At 40.2% G+C, this 25,799-nt stretch overlaps 1 protein-coding gene across 1 annotated transcript in view; it reads left to right on the top strand.

Annotated features, from left to right (window-relative positions):
- The window catches only part of LOC139751132 (transient receptor potential cation channel subfamily M member-like 2), a 136,796-nt gene that overhangs the window by 99,833 nt on the left and 11,164 nt on the right, over positions 1 to 25,799 (top strand). Inside the window, exons 22-25 of the mRNA XM_071666232.1 lie at positions 6,466 to 6,691; positions 12,495 to 12,743; positions 15,017 to 15,212; positions 18,232 to 18,433. Of these exons, the coding sequence (XP_071522333.1) occupies positions 6,466 to 6,691; positions 12,495 to 12,743; positions 15,017 to 15,212; positions 18,232 to 18,433 (873 nt within the window). The remainder of the gene's footprint in view (positions 1 to 6,465; positions 6,692 to 12,494; positions 12,744 to 15,016; positions 15,213 to 18,231; positions 18,434 to 25,799) is intronic.

Here is a 25,799-nt window from a genome sequence, read left to right as displayed (position 1 = left end):
GTGGGATAGATCTTACCAGAATCTCCCGTGTTACAACATGAGTCCATCATGTCCCCGCTACTGTATGGAGTGCAACCTTAGAATCACAAGAGCCTAATGAAAGAGGATCTTGGGGGATTGTATTATTGTTAGGGAAGGAAACAGTGATAAAAGAAATATGTTTCCTCTGCAGAGTTAGTTGTATGGTAAGATAATGTTTGGTCGTGAAGATAGTGTTTGGTCGTGAAGATAATGTTTGGTTGTGAAGATAATGTTTGGTTGTGAAGATAATGTTTGGTTGTGAAGATAGTGTTTGGTCGTGAAGATAATGTTTGGTTGTGAAGATAATGTTTGGTTGTGAAGATAATGTTTGGTTGTGAAGATAGTGTTTGGTCGTGAAGATAATGTTTGGTTGTGAAGATAATGTTTGGTTGTGAAGATAATGTTTGGTTGTGAAGATAATGTTTGGTTGTGAAGATAGTGTTTGGTCGTGAAGATAATGTTTGGTTGTGAAGATAATGTTTGGTCGTGAAGATAATGTTTGGTTGTGAAGATAATGTTTGGTTGTGAAGATAATGTTTGGTTGTGAAGATAGTGTTTGGTCGTGAAGATAATGTTTGGTTGTGAAGATAATGTTTGGTTGTGAAGATAATGTTTGGTTGTGAAGATAATGTTTGGTTGTGAAGATAATGTTTGGTCGTGAAGATAATGTTTGGTTGTGAAGATAATGTTTGGTTGTGAAGATAATGTTTGGTTGTGAAGATAATGTTTGGTTGTGAAGATAATGTTTGTCGTGAAGATAATGTTTGGTCGTGAAGATAATGTTTGGTTGTGAAGATAATGTTTGGTTGTGAAGATAATGTTTGGTTGTGAAGATAGTGTTTGGTCGTGAAGATAATGTTTGGTTGTGAAGATAATGTTTGGTCGTGAAGATAATGTTTGGTTGTGAAGATAATGTTTGGTCGTGAAGATAATGTTTGGTCGTGAAGATAGTGTTTGGTCGTGAAGATAATGTTTGGTTGTGAAGATAGTGTTTGGTCGTGAAGATAATGTTTGGTTGTGAAGATAATGTTTGGTCGTGAAGATAATGTTTGGTTGTGAAGATAATGTTTGGTTGTGAAGATAGTGTTTGGTCGTGAAGATAATGTTTGGTTGTGAAGATAATGTTTGGTTGTGAAGATAGTGTTTGGTCGTGAAGATAATGTTTGGTTGTGAAGATAATGTTTGGTTGTGAAGATAATGTTTGGTTGTGAAGATAATGTTTGGTTGTGAAGATAGTGTTTGGTCGTGAAGATAATGTTTGGTTGTGAAGATAATGTTTGGTCGTGAAGATAATGTTTGGTTGTGAAGATAATGTTTGGTTGTGAAGATAGTGTTTGGTTGTGAAGATAATGTTTGGTTGTGAAGATAATGTTTGGTCGTGAAGATAATGTTTGGTTGTGAAGATAATGTTTGGTTGTGAAGATAGTGTTTGGTCGTGAAGATAATGTTTGGTTGTGAAGATAATGTTTGGTCGTGAAGATAATGTTTGGTTGTGAAGATAATGTTTGGTTGTGAAGATAGTGTTTGGTCGTGAAGATAATGTTTGGTTGTGAAGATAATGTTTGGTTGTGAAGATAATGTTTGGTTGTGAAGATAGTGTTTGGTCAAGAAGATAATGTTTGGTCGTGAAGATAATGTTTGGTTGTGAAGATAGTGTTTGGTCGTGAAGATAATGTTTGGTTGTGAAGATAGTGTTTGGTCGTGAAGATAATGTTTGGTTGTGAAGATAATGTTTGGTTGTGAAGATAATGTTTGGTTGTGAAGATAATGTTTGGTTGTGAAGATAGTGTTTGGTCGTGAAGATAATGTTTGGTTGTGAAGATAATGTTTGGTTGTGAAGATAATGTTTGGTCGTGAAGATAATGTTTGGTTGTGAAGATAATGTTTGGTTGTGAAGATAGTGTTTGGTCGTGAAGATAATGTTTGGTTGTGAAGATAATGTTTGGTTGTGAAGATAATGTTTGGTTGTGAAGATAATGTTTGGTTGTGAAGATAATGTTTGGTTGTGAAGATAATGTTTGGTTGTGAAGATAATGTTTGGTTGTGAAGATAATGTTTGGTCGTGTTAAAGAGGAACAAGATGGGTTTGGGAAGGGAAGATGGACGTGTAGATCAGTGCTGCACTTCGACAAGTAGTAGAAAAAGTTATAGAGGAAAAGGTGTATGTTGCAGTGTGTGTGTGTGTGTGTGTGTGTGTGTGTGTGTGTGTGTGTGTGTGTGTGATGAGAGCAGTGTGTGTGTGTGTGTGTGTGTGTGTGTGTGTGTGTGCAGGTCAGGCGGGCGGTATGGTTGTGGAGAATGTAAGTTGCCACAGTTGTTGTTGTGTTGATGTTGTTGTCTCTTGAGCTAACATCAGAGAGAGAGAGAGAGTTTGTGAGAAATGATGTGCCTTTACGATGATGTCCATACGAAAATGATGTTTCAAGTAAATACGCATGAAAATAAGAGACTATCTATTAAGAGGGATGGGAGGTGATAAGGTTAGATCAGTCTGCATGAGAAGCGTATTCTAGCTTTGGCCTTACGCAGGGTATGGACAGCTTGCTGGATGTTTCCCTCTCCATATATACTGTCCAGGTAAGGTGTCACTCTGGCGACACAGGGTAGCAACGTTGGCAACTCCCTCGTACACTGGGATGACTGGTTCTCATGACGATTTGTGTGTTAAGTGGAGAGAGAGATTGACACTCGTGTTACCCAGCTCTTTGTATAGATGTATCATATCTTTACTCCTGTGTGTATCTGTACACACACACACACACACACACACACACACACACCATTCCACACATTCTTCCTCTGTTTCTCTCCCTCCAGTATTCCTCCGCCCTATTTGCTCATTTCACAGGTATTTTTCTTCTCACACTAACCCCTTGGATTATAGTATCATACACTCTGCTTGTAAACTCCCAGTCTCCCATTCTTTCTACCTGCCCAAACCACATCATTATGCTTTTAAAGAATCCAATCACTCTCCTACCCTGCTCTCTCTCCCTTATGTCTCCTTCCGTATCACTACACTCACACAAGACAGCTCCCACATACTTAGATTCCCCCACTTCTTCCAGTCTTTCTTCCTTCCATATTCAAAATGGTTTAGAACACTTTCTTCTTTCACTCTATGTGGTTTTACAGTCTATACTTTCACTCCGTTTCCGTCAAACACCATCACTTTACTTTTACTTGCATTTACCTTCCATCACCTACACTTATACACATCATAAAACACACAGTCATCTGCAACTCCTCTTCACTCTCTGCATAAACACAGTATCATCTGCAAACAGGCTTGCCACTGGCCACCATATCTCACTCCCTCACTCCATCTCTGCACCCCTTTTCCCTAGTTTTGCTTTCATCTCTCTTGTCGCTTCATCCATATATATATATATATATATATATATATATATATATATATATATATATATATATATATATATATATATATATATATATATATATATCAAAAAGCCACAGTAACATCACACAGCCTTGCCTCACTCCTACATGTGTCCTAAAACTTTCACTCAGCTCTCCATCCACTCCTACACATGCATTTGCCCCTGCCTTACTTCTCACATCAACATTTTCACTCTTACATCCACCTTTTTTTTTTTTTTCAACCTCCTTCCATTATAGTTTCTTATTATCCTAAAACTTTGCTTTCCTTTATCATCTTCTTTACATTTTGCTTACATACTTTGTATTCTTTCCTCTCCTTTGCTAAACTTGCACTGATACATTCTTATTGAGCAATCTGCCATATGCTTTGTTTTTCTTTTCCACAGCATTTCTAATCTCTCCTGTCCACCATGCACTGCCTTTTTTTGTTCCTGTATCTCGACCTTGTATCCAACTATTAATTCTACAACCTTTACCAGTATTTCTTTAAACATTTCAAACACCTGATTCACACATGACTGCATCCCTACATTCACTGCACTTCTATCTAAGCTTACAGTTATCTTCCTTTCATACTCCTCCCTGCATTCTTATTGAATCATTTTCTTGCCAGCAAACACTCTCACCTCTCCATTCTTCCTCACACCATACCTCCTCCACTTCTCCCTGATCCTCATCTCCACAAGAACCCCAAAATGGTCCGTCTCTCCAAAGAATCCTCTCACGACTCAAGCATCCAGCACAGCATTTCTCAATATTCCATCCACTACCACATAGTCAGTCAGAGCCTACTGCTCTTCTTTTACATCGTTCCTCATCCATGTATATCTGTGGCTCATCTTGGGCTGAAAAAAGGTGTTTACAAGGAATAAACCCCTCTCAACACGAATATTCACATGATAAACCCCTCTCAGCACGAATATTCACATGATAAACCCCTCTCAGCACAAATATTCACATGATAAACCCCTCTCAGCACAAATATTCACATGATAAACCCCTCTCAGCACGAATATTCACATGATAAACCCCTCTCAACACGAATATTCACATGATAAACCCCTCTCAGCACAAATATTCACATGATCAACCCCTCTCAGCACGAATATTCACATGATAAACCCCTCTCAGCACAAATATTCACATGATCAACCCCTCTCAGCACAAATATTCACATGATCAACCCCTCTCAGCACAAATATTCACATGATAAACCCCTCTCAGCACAAATATTCACATGATAAACCCCTCTCAGCACGAATATTCACATGATCAACCCCTCTCAGCACAAATATTCACATGATAAACCCCTCTCAGCACGAGTATTCACATGATCAACCCCTCTCAGCACAAATATTCACATGACAAACCCCTCTCAGCACGAATATTCGCATGATCAACCCCTCTCAGCACAAATATTCACATGATAAACCCCTCTCAGCACAAATATTCACATGATAAACCCCTCTCAGCACGAATATTCACATGATCAACCCCTCTCAGCACAAATATTCACATGATAAACCCCTCTCAGCACGAATATTCACATGATAAACCCCTCTCAGCAAAAATATTCACATGATCAACCCCTCTCAGCACGAATATTCACATGATAAACCCCTCTCAGCACGAATATTCACATGATAAACCCCTCTCAGCACAAATATTCACATGATAAACCCCTCTCAGCACAAATATTCACATGATCAACCCCTCTCAGCACAAATATTCACATGATAAACCCCTCTCAGCACGAATATTCACATGATAAACCCCTCTCAGCAAAAATATTCACATGATCAACCCCTCTCAGCACAAATATTCACATGATAAACCCTTCTCAGCACAAATATTCACATGATCAACCCCTCTCAGCACGAATATTCACATGATCAACCCCTCTCAGCACGAATATTCACATGATAAACCCCTTTCAGCACGAATATTCACATGATAAACCCCTCTCAGCACAAATATTCACATGATAAACCCCTCTCAGCACAAATATTCACATGATAAACCCCTCTCAGCACAAATATTCACATGATCAACCCCTCTCAGCACAAATATTCACATAATAAACCCCTCTCAGCACAAATATTCGCATGATAAACCCCTCTCAGCACAAATATTCACATGATAAACCCCTCTCAGCACAACTATTCACCTGATCAACCCCTCTCAGCACGAATATTCACATGATAAACCCCTCTCAGCACGAATATTCACATGATAACTTCCATTTGCATTTACTCCAGCCACTCTCCATTGACTAACTATCTCACCAATTTTATCACATGCCACCTCCACATTCATACCACCCATTACAACCACGTTTCTCTCCTTCTCAAAATCGTTAATGCAGTCATCCAAATTTCTCCAGAAAAGCTTCATTTCATCCTTACGTCGTACATTCTTCATATTCACAGATGCATATACACATACCCAAGCATACTTCACATTTCCAATCTTTGCTTTCATCCACACTGTTCTTGGTCCATACCATCCATGCTCTACAACACTCTCATCCCAGATAATTTCCACTCCTTCCCTCCCATACCGCACCTCCTTCCATGCTCACCCACAACTTGCATTCTTCATTTCCATCGTCACTCCACACCCCCAACCCAGGGATGAGGCTCTATGTACTATCATGCTAACGTTATAATGAAAGTGTGTGTGTGTGTGTATGTGTGTGTGTGTGTGTCTGTGTGTGTGTGTGTGTGTGTGAGTGTGTCTGTCTGTCTGTGTGTTTGTGTACATGACACATTAACATTACCAGATATAAATATCATTATTCTATTTTGCCCTAAATCTCGCAGGTTATAGAAAGCTATTCTGCTTCCCCTTGAAATCTAATAGCCATACAACACACAAGTCTAGGTAAGGCTGTATCTCACATGAGAATTATTGTGACTTTCTATTACAATGTAAGTCGAGGAAGAGTTGGTTGTGGCTGGTCACTCATGCTCATACACCATCCACTGTGAGCGATACACATCTCTCCTCGTTTCAGTGAGTTGATGGTTGATTTTACTGCAGTTTCCAGAAGCTTGGAGACAATGGCGGGGATTTGACGGCCTGTCAGAAGCTGTGTGTCTTCTACAAGTCCCCGATCTCCAAGTTCTACGCCCACTCCACCGCCTTCGTCGTCTTTCTTGCCTTGTACGCGTATGTGGTCCTGTTTGACCTCAGGTACGAGATGTCAGTCACGGAGATGGTCCTCGTCGTGTGGATCATGGTCTTCATCATGGAGGAGGTGTGGGAGGTAAGGAGGGAGATGGTCCTCGTCGTGTGGATCATGGTCTTCATCATGGAGGAGGTGTGGGAGGTAAGGAGGGAGATGGTCCTCGTCGTGTGGATCATGGTCTTCATCATGGAGGAGGTGTGGGAGGTAAGGAGGGAGATGGTCCTCGTCGTGTGGATCATGGTCTTCATCATGGAGGAGGTGTGGGAGGTAGTGAGGGACCTCTCATTATGATGAGTTAGATGTGTGTGTGTGTGTGTGTATGTGTGTGTGTAGGATATTATGATGTGGTACATGTTCCTCATTAGTATGACCAGAGACACCTCACGAACCACGAATTCCTAATGACTGATCTGTGGAGACACTATCACTGGTCATGCCGTATCTCTGGAGAGACGGATGTATACAACCTTGGGTCAAGACCTTAACTCTGGGAGGAGCGTCCAGCTACCTCAGCTACACCGAGGTTAAAAGACACAGGCACCAGTTCCCTAGTGTTGTCTCAGCACAGTGACATGGTCTTTGGTCTCTCTCAGCCCTGATGGTGTTACAAACATATTGATGAAAACACGTAAAGCATCTTTGACTCCATCCTTCCACTACAAAACCTAATAACGTTCCATTTCTTGACATATATTCTTAAATTTCTCCTTTTATACAATTTCCCAAACTCGGAAACCAACTTCTGCTGTTTCTCACTCGAAGTCGCCACCAGCACCGTGTCATCAGCTGACAGTAACTGACTTATCTCGCAGCCCTCCAGCCCCACCCTCCCTCCAACACATTACAGACTTGCACTTCTCTTCATAACTCTCACATTCACGTCTCTCACTGCCCCATCCATACACGTATCTAAACAGCGCCTCACCTCGTGGTACACTGACACAGTGCTAAGTCAAGGATGTATGCGTACGGTCAGTAGTGAATGTAGAGAGGAAGGTTTATAGAGACAGATATAATAAATGACAATTCTCCTGCTGTAGTTTGCTTGATGAGAACTGGAAACTGTATTCATGGGTAACACAGATGTGTTATTACCATGCCAATCCTCTTATTGTGTCGTGTAGATAAAGAAGGATAATGAAGACATTACATATGTTTAAACTTGATTAATGAAGACATTACATAAGTTTAAACTTGATTAATGAAGACATTACATATGTTTAAACTTGATTAATGAAGACATTACATAAGTTTAAACTTGATGATTAATGAAGACATTACATATGTTTAAGCTTCATGATTAATAAAGACATTACATATGTTTAAGCTTCATGATTAATGAAGACATTACATATGTTTAAGCTTCATGATTAATGAAGACATTACATATGTTTAAACTTGATGATTAATGAAGACATTACATAAGTTTAAACTTGATGATTAATGAAGACATTACATATGTTTAAACTTGATGATTAATGAAGACATTACATAAATTTAAACTTGATGATTAATGAAGACATTACATATGTTTAAACTTGATGATTAATGAAGACATTACATATGTTTAAACTTGATGACTAATGAAGACATTACATATGTTTAAACTTGATGACTAATGAAGACATTACATATGTTTAAACTTGATGATCAATGAAAACATTACATATGTTTAAACTTGATGATTAATGAAGACATTACATATGTTTAAGCTTCATGATTAATAAAGACATTACATATGTTTAAGGTTCATGATTAATGAAGACATTACATATGTTTAAACTTGATTAATGAAGACATTACATATGTTTAAACTTGATGATTAATGAAGACATGACATATGTTTAAGCTTCATGATTAATAAAGACATTACATATGTTTAAGCTTCATGATTAATGAAGACATTACATATGTTTAAACTTGATGATTAATGAAGACATTACATATGTTTAAGCTTCATGATTAATAAAGACATTACATATGTTTAAGCTTCATGATTAATGAAGACATTACATATGTTTAAGCTTCATGATTAATGAAGACATTACATATGTTTAAGCTTCATGATTAATGAAGACATTACATATGTTTAAGCTTCATGATTAATTAAAACATTACATATGTTTAAGCTTCATGATTAATGAAGACATTACATATGTTTAAGCTTCATGATTAATGAAGACATTACATATGTTTAAGCTTCATGATTAATGAAGACATTACATATGTTTAAGCTTGATGATTAATGAAGACATTACATATGTTTAAGCTTCATGATTAATGAAGACATTACATATGTTTAAGCTTGATGATTAATGAAGACATTACATATGTTTAAACTTGATTAATGAAGACATTACATATGTTTAAACTTGATGATTAATGAAGACATTACATATGTTTAAACTTGATGACTAATGAAGACATTACATATGTTTAAACTTGATGATTAATGAAGACATTACATATGTTTAAGCTTGATGATTAATGAAGACATTACATATGTTTAAGCTTCATGATTAATGAAGACATTACATATGTTTAAGCTTCATGATTAATGAAGACATTACATATGTTTAAGCTTCATGATTAATGAAGACATTACATATGTTTAAACTTCATGATTCATGAAGACATTACATATGTTTAAGCTTCATGATTAATGAAGACATTACATATGTTTAAGCTTCATGATTAATGAAGACATTACATATGTTTAAGCTTCATGATTAATGAAGACATTACATATGTTTAAGCTTCATGATTAATGAAGACATTACATATGTTTAAGCTTCATGATTAATGAAGACATTACATATGTTTAAGCTTCATGATTAATGAAGACATTACATATGTTTAAGCTTCATGATTAATGAAGACATTACATATGTTTAAGCTTCATGATTAATGAAGACATTACATATGTTTAAGCTTCATGATTGATGAAGATATAAATGTTTAAGCTTCATGATTAATGAAGACATTACATATGTTTAAGCTTCATGATTAATGAAGACATTACATATGTTTAAGCTTCATGATTAATGAAGACATTACATATGTTTAAGCTTCATGATTAATGAAGACATTACATATGTTTAAGCTTCATGATTAATGAAGACATTACATATGTTTAAGCTTCATGATTAATGAAGACATTACATATGTTTAAGCTTCATGATTAATGAAGACATTACATATGTTTAAGCTTCATGATTAATGAAGACATTACATATGTTTAAGCTTCATGATTAATGAAGACATTACATATGTTTAAGCTTCATGATTAATGAAGACATTACATATGTTTAAGCTTCATGATTAATGAAGACATTACATATGTTTAAGCTTCATGATTAATGAAGACATTACATATGTTTAAGCTTCATGATTAATGAAGACATTACATATGTTTAAGCTTCATGATTAATGAAGACATTACATATGTTTAAGCTTCATGATTAATGAAGACATTACATATGTTTAAGCTTCATGATTAATGAAGACATTACATATGTTTAAGCTTCATGATTAATGAAGACATTACATATGTTTAAGCTTCATGATTAATGAAGACATTACATATGTTTAAGCTTAATGATTAATGAAGAACATTACATATGTTTAAGATTCTTGATTAATGAAGACATTACATATGTTTAAGCTTCATGATTAATGAAGACATTACATATGTTTAAGCTTCATGATTAATGAAGACATTACATAAGTTTAAGCTTCATGATTAATGAAGACATTACATATGTTTAAAGCTTCATGATTAATGAAGATCATTACATATGTTTAAGCTTCATGATTAATGAAGACATTACATATGATTAAGCTTCATGATTAATGAAGACATTACATATGTTTAAGCTTCATGATTAATGAAGACATTACATATGTTTAAGCTTGATGATTAATGAAGACCATTACATATGTTTAAGCTTCATGATAATGAAGACATTACATATGTTTAAGCTTCATGATTAATGAAGACATTACATATGTTTAAGCTTCTGATTAATGAAGACATTACATATGTTTAAGCTTGATGATTAATGAAGACATTACATATGTTTAAGCTTGATGATTAATGAAGACATTACATATGTTTAAGCTTCATGATTAATGAAGACATTACATATGTTTAAGCTTCATGATTAATGAAGACATTACATATGTTTAAGCTTCATGATTAATGAAGACATTACATATGTTTAAACTTGATGATTAATGAAGACATTACATATGTTTAAACTTGATGATTAATGAAGACATTACATATGTTTAAGCTTCATGATTAATGAAGACATTACATATGTTTAAGCTTCATGATTAATGAAAACATTACATATGTTTAAACTTGATGATTAATGAAGACATTACATATGTTTAAACTATGATTAATGAAGACATTACATATGTTTAAGCTTCATGATTAATGAAGACATTACATATGTTTAAGCTTCATGATTAATGAAGACATTACATATGTTTAAACTTGATGATTAATGAAAACATTACATATGTTTAAGCTTCATGATTAATGAAGACATTACATATGTTTAAGCTTCATGATTAATGAAGACATTACATATGTTTAAGCTTCATGATTAATGAAGACATTACATATGTTTAAGCTTCATGATTAATGAAGACATTACATATGTTTAAGCTTCATGATTAATGAAGACATTACATATGTTTAAGCTTCATGATTAATGAAAACATTACATATGTTTAAGCTTCATGATTAATGAAGACATTACATATGTTTAAGCTTCATGATTAATGAAAACATTACATATGTTTAAGCTTCATGATTAATGAAGACATTACATATGTTTAAGCTTCATGATTAATGAAAACATTACATATGTTTAAGCTTCATGATTAATGAAGACATTACATATGTTTAAGCTTCATGATTAATGAAGACATTACATATGTTTAAGCTTCATGATTAATGAAGACATTACATATGTTTAAGCTTCATGATTAATGAAGACATTACATATGTTTAAGCTTCATGATTAATGAAGACATTACATATGTTTAAGCTTCATGATTAATGAAGACATTACATATGTTTAAGCTTCATGATTAATGAAGACATTACATATGTTTAAGCTTCATGATTAATGAAAACATTACATATGTTTAAGCTTCATGATTAATGAAGACATTACATATGTTTAAGCTTCATGATTAATGAAAAACATTACTAATGTTTAAGCTTCATGATTAATGAAGACATTGCATATGTTTAAACTTGATTAATGAAAACATTACATATGTTTAAGCTTCATGATTAATGAAGACATTACATGTGTTTAAGCTTCATGATTAATGAAAACATTACATATGTTTAAGCTTCATGATTAATGAAGACATTACATATGTTTAAACTTGATGATTAATGAAAACATTACATATGTTTAAGCTTCATGATTAATGAAGACATTACATATGTTTAAGCTTCATGATTAATGAAGACATTACATATGTTTAAGCTTCATGATTAATGAAAACATTACATATGTTTAAGCTTCATGATTAATGAAGACATTACATATGTTTAAGCTTCATGGTTAATGAAAACATTACATATGTTTAAGCTTCATGATTGATGAAGATATTATAAATGTTTAAGCTTCATGACTCTAGTACTGTGGATGAGGTGCTGAGGATTGAGAAGGCTTGACACGAATTAAGCTGATGGTTGACACTATCATGACACCTGCCACAGTTCAGGGAATTATTGATATGGATTATGACTGAATAATTTCCTGGTCTCTATCTGATGATTAATGATCTTTTAGGTGTCGATATTCTTTCATTATACCATGTTGATGCATTCTTGGCTCACCTGATCCAGATAGCCTGCAAGCATAGCTTGACTGTGTGGGGGAAGGTGGTGGAGTGGACGGGCAGTGTGTGGAACAGGTTCGATGTGGTGTCGCTCTTACTGGCCCTCGTGGCCCTCGGCCTGCGCCTCCACCGCGCCACCTTCAAGTGGGGTCGCATCACCTACGCCCTCAACACCACCGTCTTCTACTGCAGGCTCCTGAGGATGTACCACGTGAACTACCACCTGGGGCCCAAGCTGGTCATCTTCTACAGGATGGTGAGGAGAGAGAGAGAGAGAGAGAGAGAGAGAGAGAGAGAGAGAGAGAGAGAGAGAGAGAGAGAGAGAGAGAGAGAGATTGGAAGATTATAATCAGAAATGGAGAAAGCGTGGGGGAAGGGGCGGGTACAGGAGGCAGTGTGGGGTGGAGGAAGATGTCCTCAGGGAGGTGGGTCACCTGACGTGTCACACCTTAATGACCGTCACATCAGCCCCACACATCATGATGATGGTTGTGATTGTAACAACTGACACTTTTATCTCCTCCATACAAGTGAGCTGCCTGCATCCCTCACATCCTTCTCTACATAGATGACCACTCTGGCTGGCACACGTGTCCTCCCAACCACGTCCAGACATCTGACTGTGAGTGTTTGGCAGATCTGAATGTCGAATGTCTTGTGACTATAATGCCTGTGAACGAAAAATGCCTTAAAAATGTACCTCAGGTTCTTACTTCGTAGTTATTCTATGTTTTTAAGTAATGTAGTTCGAGGTTATTAAACTGATAACTGGGTTGTGATAGAGATGTTTAAGAAATCTAACCGAGTTCTTTGTTCATGTACAGTAAGAGGAAGGAGGGGAGACTGAAGATCAGACTAGTGTAGTCTTGATGGTACATCTGAAGTCTCTCTCTCTCCACCTTACATGGTCATACAATACCTAGAAATAATGACATCAACAGAGGTGGTACAAACGTCAGTTTTTTTCAGCACTGGAGTTTGAAAACGCTGGAATAAACTCCCACCAGAAGTTGTCACTGTAAAGACTTGTAGTTTATTCATATTATGACCAGAGAGTCATGTTAAGGCTCGTGGTTACCAGTAAACTGTCCAGTACAATTTGAAATATGTCATATGTACACAACTCAGAATATTTTTCCTTCAGCTTTGCTCCTCCTCCTCCTCCTCCTCAGCTGCCATAACTGTGGCTCTCTCAACCACGCTCTTTTTATTTCCACACATCTCTCTTACCCTTTCATTACTTACTCGATCAAACCACCTCACACCACATATTGTCCTCAAACATCTCATTTCCAACACATCCACCCTCCTCCGCGCAACTCTATCTCTAGCCCACGCCTCGCAACCATATAATATTGTTGGAACGACTATTCCTTCTAACATACCCATTTTTGCTTTCCGTGATAATGTTCTCGCCTTCCACACATTTTTCAACGCTCTCAAAACTTTCGCCCTCAACCCCCACCCTGTGACTCACTTCTGCATCCATGGTTCCATCCGCTGCCAAATCCACTCCCAGATATCTAAAACACTTCACTTCCTCCAGTTTTTCTCCATTCAAACTAACCTTCCAATTGAATTGTCCCTCAACCCTACTGTACTTAATATCCTTGCTCGTATTCACATTTACTTTCAGCTTTCTTCTTTCACACACTTTACCAAACTCAGTAACCAGCTTTTGCAGTTTCTCACACGAATCAGCCACCAGCGCTGTATCATCAGCGAACAACAACTGACTCACTTCCCAAGCTCTCTCATCCACAACAGACTGCATACTTGCCCCTCTTTCCGAAACTCTTGCATTCACCTCCCTAACATCCCCATCCATAAACAAATTAAACAGCCATGGAGACATCACACACCCCTGCCGCAAACCTACATTCACTGAGAACCAATCACTTTCCTCTCTTCCTACACGTACACAAGCCTTACATCCTTGATAAAAACTTTCCACTGCCTCTAACAACTTGCCTCCCACACCATATATTCTTAATACCTTCCACAGAGCATCTCTATCAACTCTATCGTATGCCTTCTCCAGATCCATAAATGCTACATATAAATTTATTTGTTTTTCCAAGTATTTTTCACATACATTCTTCAAAGCAAACACCTGATCCACACATCCTCTACCACTTCTGAAACCACACTGCTATTCCCCAATCTGATGCTCTGTACACGCCTTCACCCTCTCAATCAATACCCTCCCATATAATTTCCCAGGAATACTCAACAAACTTATACCTCCGTAATTTGAGCACTCACCTTTATCCCCTTTGCCTTTGTACAATGGCATATATATATATATATATATATATATATATATATATATATATATATATATATATATATATATATATATATATATATATATATATATATAATGTGTCGCTCAGGTGGCTGGTAGGTCGTGGTAACATCTTCCGTCCTGTCCTCCCACCTCACTCCACCTGGTGCTACGGTCAGCAGGCAGATCCCAGAACCTGTTTCCCTTTCCTCTTCTCACCCAACCCTCCTCCTGTCTGGCAGATCTCGGAGGTGCTGGTGTTCATGGCGTTGCTGGTGATCTTCATCCTCGGTTATGGCATCGCGTCCCAGTCGCTGCTTCACCTCACTCGCGATGCTCTCTCCCTCAACACCACTGCCGTCTCCATGATCATGAAGGACATATTCCTCATCCCATACTGGCAGATGTACGGGGAACTACAGCTGGAAGAGATTAAAGGTGAGGATCACTTTTGATTCCATACCATCATGTGTATAGGGAGGAAGCTGTAGAGTTTGCATCACCACCTTGATTTACGTAGCTTTTGTTGTATATGTATACATTGTAAACTCTGTATCACTGGTTGGAAGTGAGAGGATGGACCAGCCCCATCACTACCACAGAGGCATCAGGAATGTTAAGTGTGGCAAATAGTATACAATGCAGATGGGCTAATAGTAAGTGGTGAGTAGTTGAAATTCAAGGATCGAATCAGGGGAAATGCATGTAACATTGTTGTTAGTGATGTGTTAGTAGAGCTTACTAAAGAGACTTGGGATTCCCTCTTACGTCCAGAGGGGCACAGGATAGCAAGGTGGGGAAGAGAAGACAGAAGAGGAGAAGGATTTACCCTCGTAGAAGACAGACTCAAATTTCAGGAAATGATGTTAGATGGCGCATTCAGACAATACATAATGGGAAGAGCAACTACAGAGAAGGAGAACGTAATGTTGCTGTTTATGTATAAACCTTAAAACAATTCTAATGATAACAGAAGATACAGTTAGGATGGTACGTACATGAAGCAGGAAGACGCACCTCACACATACGGTGAAGCTCTGATAGTTGGGCATTCTACTTATAAAGAGATTGACAGGAGAATTTTGGATTCTTAGTAAGACTTTCAAAGTTACAAGTTTCTGGATGTTTATAGGAAAATCTCCCATACCAGGAACCATTACACTATCATTCATAGATCTTATCTTCACTCATACTAACATGGAAATGGAAAATATTAGGTATACCAATTGTGGCAGGTGATCATGTAAACCTGGAGTTCCATTGTTTGCTAAATAAGGACGTGAAATGAGCAGTGATGTAACCTGACTCAGAGAGGAGACACGACCATGAATATCACACGTAACTAAATGTCTTTGTTTTATACAGGAACCAGGGCACTGTGGTGAGAGGCTCGCTGAGATGTATAAGGAAGGAGTAGAAACACTGGTGTCTTTAGCCTTGAATACAGAAGGAAGGTAAAAAAATATTGAGTTATAGATGAATAAAAGATGTCAAAAAGTGAAGGAACTTAGTGAAGTGATCTGACGAAGATATAGGTAACCCAAACAGCCATCATTTCAAAGATACAAGAGAACAAGGAACAGATATAGCTGGAAGAAAAAAGGAAGAACAAAGAAACTTTGAAAAAATGAATTGTGTCCACAAACTTTCCACAGATACATCAGGAGTAAAATGTTAATTACAGAACAACTTATAAGACTAATGAGTTCAGAGAAGAGGTTCTTGTTGAGGAAGATGTAGAGATATTCGAGAAACTGAACGAAAAGTTCCAGTGTTCTGACCGTGAAGATGCTAAAACCGTAACGTCAGTGAGATGGAGTGGGGATGAGGCCTTGGAAACCACTGAAATATTTAGAAAAGATGTACTGAAGGTCTTGACCTTATAAGGCACATGTTCCTGATGTGTTGTGCTGCTGGTGTTTACAGATGCACTTAACAAATCATGGATACGTTGATCAAGATGTTGCTGGGGAAAGGTCAAATGTTAAGGGTCTGGAGAAGAGCAAAGGTCATGTTTCTCGTTAAGGAAGGAGTGTGGGAGGTCGTGCTGAGCTACAGACATGTCTTCCTGACGTGTGTGCGTCATAGAACAATAATAATCTGAAAGCAAACAGATGACTCGTTGCAGAGGTGACACTACCTAAGTAAGAGGCAGCTTCAAGGAAATGTGATCATGCGTAACGAACCTGATACATGTGTGTGTGTGTGTGTGTGTGTGTGTGTGTGTGTGTGTGTGTGTGTGTGTGTGTGTGTGTGTCCTCTTTAGATAAAAGAAAAGACTGGGTGAACTGAGTGTATTTGGATTGCCAGAAATCATTTGTCACACACAAGACTGGTAAAGAAACTGGGTCTCAGGGCAGGTAGAATGCTTCGCTGACCAGATAATCGTACAAGAAGGAAAGAAAACGACGCATTTCAGATGGAACTCCTGAAGATGGGTCACTGGTGGCGTGCCGCAGAGGACTTCTGAGAACCATTACTTTTCTTGATCTTTGTAAATGACCAGCCAGAAGGAGTGGACTCCTGCCTGACTATATTTGCTAATGACGTCGAAGTCATGAGGGAGGTGAACATCGAAGAGATTCCCCCCCCCCAGCAAGAGGACTCAGACGAGCTGGTCCAATACATGACTGATGACAGTCATCGTGAGTTCATGCAATATGATGAGGATGGATTATAGTGTAAGACAACAGTATTGATATCATCTTGCAGGAATGTGTGTGTGTGGCAGACCTGGGAGTAGATACCATGCTAACCAGAGTTCCGTGTGAGGAGAACAGTACAGACCAGCTGTCTGCTGGCCAATATTAGGATAGCATTCATGGATAAGGATGAGGAATTATTGTGCAAGCTGCTCACATCCTACATAAGGCCAGAACTACAGTATGCTTCCCAGGTTTGGTCACCACATCTGAAGAAGCCCAATGTACTGACAGAGGAGTTCTGGAGGGATGGAGAATAGCATCAGGAGAGCTGAGGTCTAGGGAAAGGCTAGAGGGTTGAAATTTGCCCACCGTGGAAGAAAGAAGAGTAATGGGTGATATTTAAGTTTTCTAAACCATTTACTGAGGTCAGGAGTGAGCAGTTCTTTAACAATGTAAAGAGAGGGAAGCCAGAGATCTATACATGAAATTAAGCAAGACTTTGTTTGAGAAGATATAAAGAAATCCTTTGATAGCCTGAGCGTAGTGGATGAATGAAATGAACTTGATCATAAAATCATGAACGTGGTCAGCATACAGAAGTATGTATAGTTGTATTATAGAAAATGAGTGTAGAACTCGCTTCCCATACTGTACACATAGACATGTACAGATGTGCCTCTTTCTTAGAGGTTTCCATGCCTATATCAGTTATCTTTCAGTACAATCAAGTCATGATGTCGTATGTTGTTTCATTGATGACTATGTCTCCTCATAGATGTGTCTCAGTGGCTTGATGTGTTCGTGTGTTGCAGGTGAGGACGTGGAGATGTGTCACCCACAATCGTGTCAGGAGTGGCACAGGTGTGAGGCAGGCGGGAGCAGCCCCTGCCAGCCGGTGCGGGAGTGTCTGTGTGAGAATCCCCGGGACTACTCCTGGGTCGTCTACCTTATGCTCTTCTTCTACCTGATCATTGGCAACATAATGCTTCTCAACCTCCTCATTGCTATCTTCACGTGAGTGATCCCACACACCGTCACTATACAGGCCAGCCATGCACATACCCCAACCCAGGCCACCTCCCAACCTCCCTACCATTGTGAGGGTGACACTGTGGTGAAGACTGTATTTGAACTTATTGTTTACGTAATGGTGAGACAGGGATTGTCATCCAGTATATTATGCTCCTATTTATAATGATATGCTGGGCGTTCTTATCTGGTGTATCACATACTCTCATAATGGTGAGGCTGGGGTGTTATCTGGTGTATCACACACTCATAATGGTGAGGCTGGGGTGTTATCTGGTGTATCACACACTCACAATGGTGAGGCTGGGGTGTTATCTGGTGTATCACACACTCATAATGGTGAGGCTGGGGTGTTATCTGGTGTATCACACACTCATAATGGTGAGGCTGGGGTGTTATCTGGTGTATCACATACTCTCATAATGGTGAGGCTGGGGTGTTATCTGGTGTATCACATACTCTCATAATGGTGAGGCTGGGGTGTTATCTGGTGTACACACATTCATAATGGTGAGGCTGGGGTGTTATCTGGTGTACCACATTCTCTCATAATGGTGAGGCTGGGGTATTATCTGGTGTACCACATACTCTCATAATGGTGAGGCTGGGTGTTATCTGGTGTACTACATTCTCTCATAATGGTGAGGCTGGGGTGTTATCTGGTGTACACACATTCATAATGGTGAGGCTGGGGTGTTATCAGGTGTACCACATACTCTCATAATGGTGAGGCTGGGGTGTTATCTGGTGTACCACATACTCTCATAATGGTGAGACCAGGGTGTTTTCTGGTGTACCACACACTCATAATGGTGAGGCTGTGGTGTTATCTGGTGTATCACACAATCCTAATGGTCAGGCTGGGGTATTATCTGGTGTACCACATACTCTTATAATGGTGAGGCTGGGGTGTTATCTGGTTTACCACACACTCATAATGGTGAGGCTGGGGTGTTATCAGTTGTAACACACATTCATAATGGTGAGGCTGGGGTGTTATCTGGCGTACCTCACTCATAATGGTGATGCTGGGGTGTCATCCGATGTACCACACATTGATAATGGTGAGGCTGGGGTGTTATCTGGTGTACCACATACTCTCATAATGGTGAGGCTGAGGTGTTATCTGGTGTACCACACATTGTTAATGGTGAGGCTGGGGTGTTATCTGGTGTACACACATCCATAATGGTGAGACTGGGGTGTTAATTGGTGCACCACATACTCATAATGGTGAGGCTGGGGTGTTATCTGGTGTACCACATACTCTCATAATTGTGAGGCTGGGGTATTATCTGGTGTACCACACATTCATAATGGTGAGGCTGGGGTGTTATCTGGTGTACCACACATTCATGATGGTGAGGCTGGGGTGTTATCTGGTGTACACACATTCATAATGGTGAGGCTGGGGTGTTATCTGGTGTACCACACATTCATAATGGTGAGGCTGGGGTGTTATCTGGTGTACCATATACTCTCATAATGGTGAGACTGCGGTGTTATCTGGTGTACCACATACTCTAATAATGGTGAGGCTGGGGTGTTATCTGGTGTACACACATCCATAATGGTGAGGCTGGGGTGTTATCTGGTGTACCACATACTCTCATAATGGTGAGGCTGTGATGTTATCTGGTGTACCACATACTCTCATAAGGGTGAGACTGGGGTGCTATCGGATGTCCCACATACTCACATAATGGTGAGGCTGGGGTGTTATCAGGTGTCCCACATACTCTCAAAATGGTGAGGCTGGGGTGTTATCAAGTGTACCACATACTCTCATAATGGTGAGGCTGGGGTGTTATCTGGTGTGCACACATCCACAATGGTGAGGCTGGGGTGTTATCTGGTGTACCACATACTCTCATAATGGTGAGGCTGAGGTGTTATCAGGTGTACCACATACTCTCATAATGGTGAGGCTGGGGTGTTATCTGGTGTACACACATCCATAATGGTGAGACTGGGGTGTTATCTGGTGCACCACATACTCTCATAATGGTGAGGCTGGGGTGTTATCTGGTGTACCACATACTCTCATAATGGTGAGGCTGGGGTATTATCTGGTGTACCACATACTGTTATAATGGTGAGGCTGGGGTGTTATCTGCTTTACCACACACTCATAATGGTGAGGCTGGGGTGTTATCAGGTGTACCACACATTCATAATGGTGAGGCTAGGGTGTTATCTGGCGTACCTCACTCATAATGGTGAGGCTGGAGTGTCATCCTATGTACCACACATTGATAATGGTGAGGCTGGGGTGTTATCTGGTGTACCACATACTCTCATAATGGTGAGGCTGGGGTGTTATCTGGTGTACCACATATTCTCATAATGATGAGGCTGGGGTGTTATCTGGTGTACACACATCCATAATGGTGAGGTTGGGTGTAATCTGGTGTACCACATACTCTCATAATGGTGAGGCTGGGGTGTTATCTGGTGTACCACACATTGTTAATGGTGAGGCTGGGGTGTTATCTGGTGTACACACATCCATAATTGTGAGACTGGGGTGTTATATGGTGCACCACATACTCTCATCATGGTGAGGCTGGGGTGTTATCTGGTGTACCACATATTCTCATAATGGTGAGGCTGGGGTATTATCTGGTGTACCACACATTCATAATGGTGAGGCTGGGGTGTTATCTGGTGTAACACACATTCATGATAGTCAGGCTGGGGTGTTATCTGGTGTACCACATACTCTCATAATGGTGAGGCTGGGGTGTTATCTGGTGTACACACATCCATAATGGTGAGGCTGGGGTGTTATATGGTGTATACACATTCATAATGGTGAGGCCGGTGGTGTTATTTTGTATACACACATCCATAATGGTGAGGCTGGGGTGTTATCTGGAGTACCACATACTCTCATAATGGTGAGGCTGGGGTGTTATCTGGTGTACCACATACTCTAATAATGGTGAAGCTGGGATGTTATCTAGTGTACACACATCCATAATGGTGAGGCTGGGGTGTTATCTGTGGTATACACATCCATAATGGTGAGGCTGGGGTGTTATCTGGTGTACCACATACTCTCATAATGGTGAGGCTGGAGTGTTATCTGTTATACCACATACTCTCATAACGGTGAGGCCGGGGTGTTATCTCGTGTACACACATCCATAATGGTGAGGCTGGGGTGTTATCTGGTGAACCACATACTCTCATAATGGTGAGTCTGCGGTGTTGTCTGGTGTATCACATACTCTCATAATGGTGAGGCTGGGGTGTTATCTGGTCTACACACATCCATAATGGTGAGGCTGGGGTGTTATCTGGTGTACCACATACTCTCATAATGGTGAGGCTGGGGTGTTATCTGGTGTACCACATACTCTCATAATGGTGAGGCTAGGGTTTTATCTGGTGTACCACATACTCTCATAATGGTCAGACTGGGGTGTTATGGGATGTCCCACATACTCTCATAATGGTGAGGCTGGGGTATTATCTGGTGTACACACATTCATAATGGTGAGCCTGGGGTGTTATCTGATGTACCACATACTCTCATAATGGTGAGGCTGGGGTGTTATCAGGTGTACCACATACTCTCAAAATGGTGAGACTGGGGTGTTATCGGATGTCCCACATACTCTCATAATGGTGAGGCTGGGGTGTTATCAGGTGTCCCACATAGTCTCATAATGGTGAGGCTGGGGTGTTATCAGGTGTACCACATACTCTCATAATGGTGAGGCTGGGGTGTTATCTGGTGTACACACATCCATAATGGTGAGGCTGGGGTGTTATCTGGTGTACCACATACTCTCATAATGGTGAGGCTGGGGTGTTATCTGGTGTACCACATATTCTCATAATGGTGAGGCTGAGATGTTATCAGGTGTCCCACATAGTCTCATAATGGTGAGGCTGGGGTGTTATCTGGTGTACCACATCCTCCCATAATGGTGAGGCTAGGGTGTTATCTGGTGTAGACACATTCATAATGGTGAGGCTGGGGTGTTATCTGGTATAGACACATTCATAATGGTGAGGCTGGGGTATTATCTGGTGTACCACTTCCTCCCATAATGGTGAGGCTTGCGTGTTATCTGGTGTACCACATACTCTTATAATGGTGAGGCTGGGGTGTTATCTGGTGTACCACATACTCATAATGGTGAGGCTGGGGTGTTATCTGGTGTACCACATACTCTCATAATGGTGAGGCTGGGGTGTTATCTGGTGTACCACATACTCTCATAATGGTGAGGCTGGGGTGTTATCAGGTGTACCACATACTCATAATGGTGAGGCTGGGGTGTTATCAGGTGTACCACATACTCTCATAATGGTGAGGCCGGGGTGTTATCTGGTGAACCACATACTCTCATAATGGTGAGTCTTCGGTGTTGTCTGGTGTATCACATACTCTCATAATGGTGAGGCTGGGGTGTTATCTGGTCTACACACATCCATAATGGTGAGGCTGGGGTGTTATCTGGTGTACCACATACTCTCATAATGGTGAGGCTGGGGTGTTATCTGGTGTACCACATACTCTCATAATGGTGAGGCTAGGGTTTTATCTGGTGTACCACATACTCTCATAATGGTCAGACTGGGGTGTTATGGGATGTCCCACATACTCTCATAATGGTGAGGCTGGGGTATTATCTGGTGTACACACATTCATAATGGTGAGCCTGGGGTGTTATCTGATGTACCACATACTCTCATAATGGTGAGGCTGGGGTGTTATCAGGTGTACCACATACTCTCAAAATGGTGAGACTGGGGTGTTATCGGATGTCCCACATACTCTCATAATGGTGAGGCTGGGGTGTTATCAGGTGTCCCACATAGTCTCATAATGGTGAGGCTGGGGTGTTATCAGGTGTACCACATACTCTCATAATGGTGAGGCTGGGGTGTTATCTGGTGTATACCCATCCATAATGGTGAGGCTGGGGTGTTATCTGGTGTACCACAACACTCATAATGGTGAGGCTGGGGTGTTATCTGGTGTACCACATATTCTCATAATGGTGAGGCTGAGATGTTATCTGTGTACCACATAGTCTCATAATGGTGAGGCTGGGGTGTTATCTGGTGTACCACATCCTCCATAATGGTGAGGCTAGGGTGTTATCTGGTGTAGACACATTCATAATGGTGAGGCTGGGGTGTTATTGGTGTAGACACATTCATAATGGTGAGGCTGGGGTATTATCTGGTGTACCACTTCCTCCATAATGGTGAGGCTTGCGTGTTATCTGGTGTAACCACATACTCTTATAATGGTGAGGCTGGGGTGTTATCTGGTGTACCACACACTCATAATGGTGAGGCTGGGGTGTTATCTGGTGTACCACATACTCTCATAATGGTGAGGCTGGGGTGTTATCTGGTGTACCACATACTCTCATAATGGTGAGGCTGGGGTGTTATCTGGTGTACCACATACTCATAATGGTGAGGCTGGGGTGTTATCTGGTGTACACACATCTCATAATGGTGAGGCTGGGGTGTTATCTGGTGTACCACATACTCTCATAATGGTGAGGCTGGGGTGTTATCTGGTGTACACACATTCATAATGGTGAGGCTGGGGTGTTATCTTGGTGTACCACACATCCATAATGGTGAGGCTGGGGTGTTATCTGGTGTACCACATACTCTCATAATGGTGAGGCTGGGGTGTTATCTGGTGTACCACATACTCTCATAATGGTGAGGCTGGGGTGTTATCTGGTGTACCACATACTCTCATAATGGTGAGGCTGGGGTGTTATCTGGTGTACCACATACTCTCATAATGGTGAGGCTGGGGTGTTATCTGGTGTACCACATACTCTCATAATGGTGAGGCTGGGGTTTTATCTGGTGTACCACATACTTCATAATGGTGAGGCTGGGGTGTTATCTGGTGTACCACATACTCTCATAATGGTGAGGCTGGGGTGTTATCTGGTGTAGCACACATTCATAATGGTGAGGCTGGGGTGTTATCTGGTGTACCACACTCTCATAATGTGAGGCTGGGGTGTTATCTGGTGTACCACATCCTCATAATGGTGAGGCTGGGGTGTTATCTGGTGTACCACACATCTCATAATGGTGAGGCTGGGGTGTTATCTGGTGTACACACATTCTATAATGGTGAGGCTGGGGTGTTATCTGGTTGTACCACATCACTCATAATGGTGAGGCTGGGGTGTTATCTGGTGTACCACATACTCTCATAATGAAGAGGCTGGGGTGTTATCTGGTGTACCACACATTGATATTGGTGAGGCTGGTGTGGATATATTGTATACCACACATTGATAATGGTGAGGCCGGTGTGATATATTGTGTACCACACATTGATAATGGTGAGGCTGGGGGTGTTATTCTGGTGTACCACATACTCTCATAATGGAGAGGCTGGGGTGTTATCTGCTGTACACACATCCATATTGGTGAGGCTCGAGTGATATATGGTGCACCACACATTGATAATGGTGAGGTTTGGGTGTTATATGGTGTACCACACATTGATAATGGTGAGGCTGGGGTGTTATCTTGTGTACCATATATTTATAATGGTGAGGCTCCGGTGTTATCTGGCGTACCACACATTCATAATGGCGAAGCTCGGGTGTTATTTGTTGTATCACATACTCTCATAATGGTGAGGCTTGGGTGTTGTCTGGTGTACCACATAATCTCATAATGGTGAGGCTGGGGTGTATCACATACTCTCATACTAGTGAGGCTGGGGTGTTATCTAGTGTATCACATTCATAATGGTGAGGCTGGGTGTTATCTGGTTGTATCACATACTCTCATAATGGTGAGGCTGGGGTGTTATCTGGTGTATCACATTCATAATGGTGAGGCTGGGGTGTTATCTGGTTGTATCACATACTCTCATAATGGTGAGGCTGGGGTGTTATCTGGTGTATCATACATTCATAATGTTGAGGCTGGGGTGTTATCTGGTGTAACAAACATTCGTAATGGTGAGGCTTGGGTGTTATCTGATTGTATCACATACTATCATAATGGTGAGGCTGCGGTGGTATCTGGTGTACCATACATTCATAATGGTGAAGCTGGGGTGTTATCTGGTGTATCACACATTCATAATGGTGAGGCTGGGGTGTTCTCTGGTGTACCACATACTCTGATAATGGTGAGGCTGGGGTGTTATCTGATGTACCACATACTCTCATAATGGTGAGGCTGGGGTGTTATCTGGTGTACACACATTCACAATGGTGAGGTTGGGTATTATCTGGTGTACCACATACTCTCATAATGGTGAGGCTGGGGTTTTATCTGGTGAACACACATTCGTGATGGTGAGGCTGGGGTGTTATCTGGTGTACCACAT

The sequence above is a fragment of the Panulirus ornatus genome, chromosome 11, assembly GCF_036320965.1.
Source record: "Panulirus ornatus isolate Po-2019 chromosome 11, ASM3632096v1, whole genome shotgun sequence".
Classification (NCBI taxonomy): domain Eukaryota; kingdom Metazoa; phylum Arthropoda; class Malacostraca; order Decapoda; family Palinuridae; genus Panulirus; species Panulirus ornatus.
This window is presented reverse-complemented; position numbering and strand designations above follow the sequence as displayed.